A 2,420-nucleotide genomic window follows, 5' to 3' on the forward strand; every position below is an offset into this window, starting at 1 on the left:
TCGTTAGGGAGGGAGTGATTTCGTTAGGGAGTGAAATTGTTAGGGCGTGAAATCGTTTGGGACTGATATCGTTAGGGAGTGATATCGTTAGAGAGTGAAATCGTTAGGGAGTGAAATCGTTAGGGAGTGATATCGTTAGGGAGTGAAATCGTTAGGGTTACGGTTGCATTTTCCCATTCTTTTGCTTTTTCTCCGCCTCAAGCTTCTTCTCCGAACGTACAGCTTTACGATCAACCGGAAGCATTTATGCGTAAATATATCGTGATGTTCCTGATGAAATTGTTTTTTTTAAATGCCCAATAATCACATTTAATGGATTTCAATGTCAATTAAGGCCTTAATTTCAAAAATAATAATTTATTAACTTTTAATGATTTTTAAAGTAAAGTTCTGCAACAATGGACTCTGGCAAACTTTAAAAAAAATGAACGCCTGGAAATGAAACATCTGCAAGCTCAATGAGGGTTAAAAATTATCGCAATTTAGACTTTTTGCAAAGTCGTTCAGCGCTAATAAACAGAGGAAAAATATATTTAGGATTAGAGCCTGGAGCTACCCTCACTACCACACCACATCTGGATGATGTAGATCTAGAGAGGAGAAAAGTAGACTCACTTTTAGGGAATTCCTGGTGGGCTCTGATTGGTAGATGGGCCGATGGGGACATTGCGTCTTTGGGAGGTTTGCACCGCCCTTTTTTCCTCGGGTCTTTCAGGGCATTAAGCACAGGTTCAGTCTGCATCTCCTGCAGGGAAAAAAAAAAAAAAAAAAGAAGCACAGACTATTTTAGCAGACATCGATTTACTAACGAAAGAGCAAAACGGTTCTGAAGTTTGTCATTTGGAAACCTGCTTTAACAAATAGCTTTTTCCTAAAGCAACAGAAGGATTTGGACATAACCTACCACAGCTTAGCTCTGCTTTCACTCTAAATGACAGGCTGCCCTGTGAGGCTGGTGAGCAGGCGGTAAGCATAGGGGAATATATGTTTGTTTATATCATGTTCCCTCCCAGGCTGCCCCGCTAACTCCCATCTACATCCCTGTCGTTTGAGAGAGACTGCGCTTCTCCCTGCCTTTGGCTCCAACTGTATTTGGTCTGAGCTGGGATGTCTTCAGGCAAGACTGAGCATATACACGGCATAAAAACATTGTTTCCAAGCAAGTAAACACTTAGAGCGCAGGAGCTGCCAACTCTCCGACACTCCTGTGCAGAAGATTAACACATCAGGCTGAAGTGTTGTTTTCTGCCTCTACCTACATGACTGAGTTTACCCCAGAGACCGCAAGCATGAGCCATCTGAGCTTCGTCTCCCTTCACTGCATTTATTCCCATTCGCAGGAGTAAAACCCGTGTGCAGGATACTCACTGACTGACAAATTGGGCTGTTATTACATCCCTAAAGATGTTTAAACTTGTTTTATGGGTTGAGGGTAGTTTCCTTCAAACCAGTCATTTCAGGAATCCTGGCACTGTTATCTCACCATAACTCAAAAACTGGGCTGGAATGGAAAGTGTAGATGAAAGGATTAGTGTTTTTTAAGTACTTGAAGCCCCACACAGTCAGCGGCTCCAAAAACACTGATAACACGGTTTGGAAACGATGCAGCGACTTGGTGTTCGAGTTAGTTCACAGGTTCAGACCAATCGGTGCGGGTTTCAGTTTTATGATTAGCGCCGGCCGGCTTCCAAAAACAATTTACAACACAAACAGTTTTAGAGAGCGGCGTCTCGGAATGCGGTGGGAAGGATGTAGCCGAGGTTAAGGAAGAGCTGCGTTTGGATCGGAGGGTCAGTCCTGATTTGTGGTGAGGTGCCCTGATTAAACGATTTTATTTTCTACAGATGCAGCGGAAAAAATAATAATCCAGATGAGTCATTTTGTCTTAAAATAAGTGCATTTGTTCTTGAATTGAGGAGTTAAAAGAGACACTTTGCCAATAGAAGAAGACAATTTACACTTAAAATGAGAAAACATTGTCTTATTTCAAGTGAATTTTTATCTAATTATCTTATTTTAAGAGTTAAAATACTCATTCCATTGGCAAATTATCTCATTTACCTGCTCAAATTAAGGGTAAATACACCTAATTTAAGAAATGTTATTTATTTTTAGGGAAGAAATCTAATTTATGGTGAAGTTTGTTATTTTGTCATGAAATGCAGAAAGCTTTTACTCTGAATGTTTACCGTGTAGTAACTGATTTCTTTTTTCCTTTCCTATTAAGGCCAAATGACTGGAATGCAAAACAAAAAGTCAATAAATGTTGTTTGGAATGCGGAACAAATGCCTCAGATTGAGATCAGCTCCTCTGCAATAACTAAGGCTGCTTCCCTTAACAACACTTATCTAAACTTTAGTTTGGGGTCAGAGGTCAAGTCTTGGCCGGCTGCGCAGTGCTTAGCAGAGCTCTATCACAT

General features: G+C 40.7%; 1 protein-coding gene across 1 annotated transcript in view; it reads right to left on the reverse strand.

Annotated features, from left to right (window-relative positions):
- LOC107101899 (tumor necrosis factor ligand superfamily member 11-like) overlaps positions 1-2,420 on the reverse strand; it is a 14,863-nt gene that overhangs the window by 5,526 nt on the left and 6,917 nt on the right. Inside the window, exon 3 of the mRNA XM_015400985.1 lies at positions 616-745. Coding sequence (XP_015256471.1) covers positions 616-745 — 130 coding nt within the window. The remainder of the gene's footprint in view (positions 1-615; positions 746-2,420) is intronic.

The sequence above is a fragment of the Cyprinodon variegatus genome, unplaced genomic scaffold (assembly GCF_000732505.1).
Source record: "Cyprinodon variegatus isolate N-32 unplaced genomic scaffold, C_variegatus-1.0 Scaffold1170, whole genome shotgun sequence".
Lineage (NCBI taxonomy): Eukaryota > Metazoa > Chordata > Actinopteri > Cyprinodontiformes > Cyprinodontidae > Cyprinodon > Cyprinodon variegatus.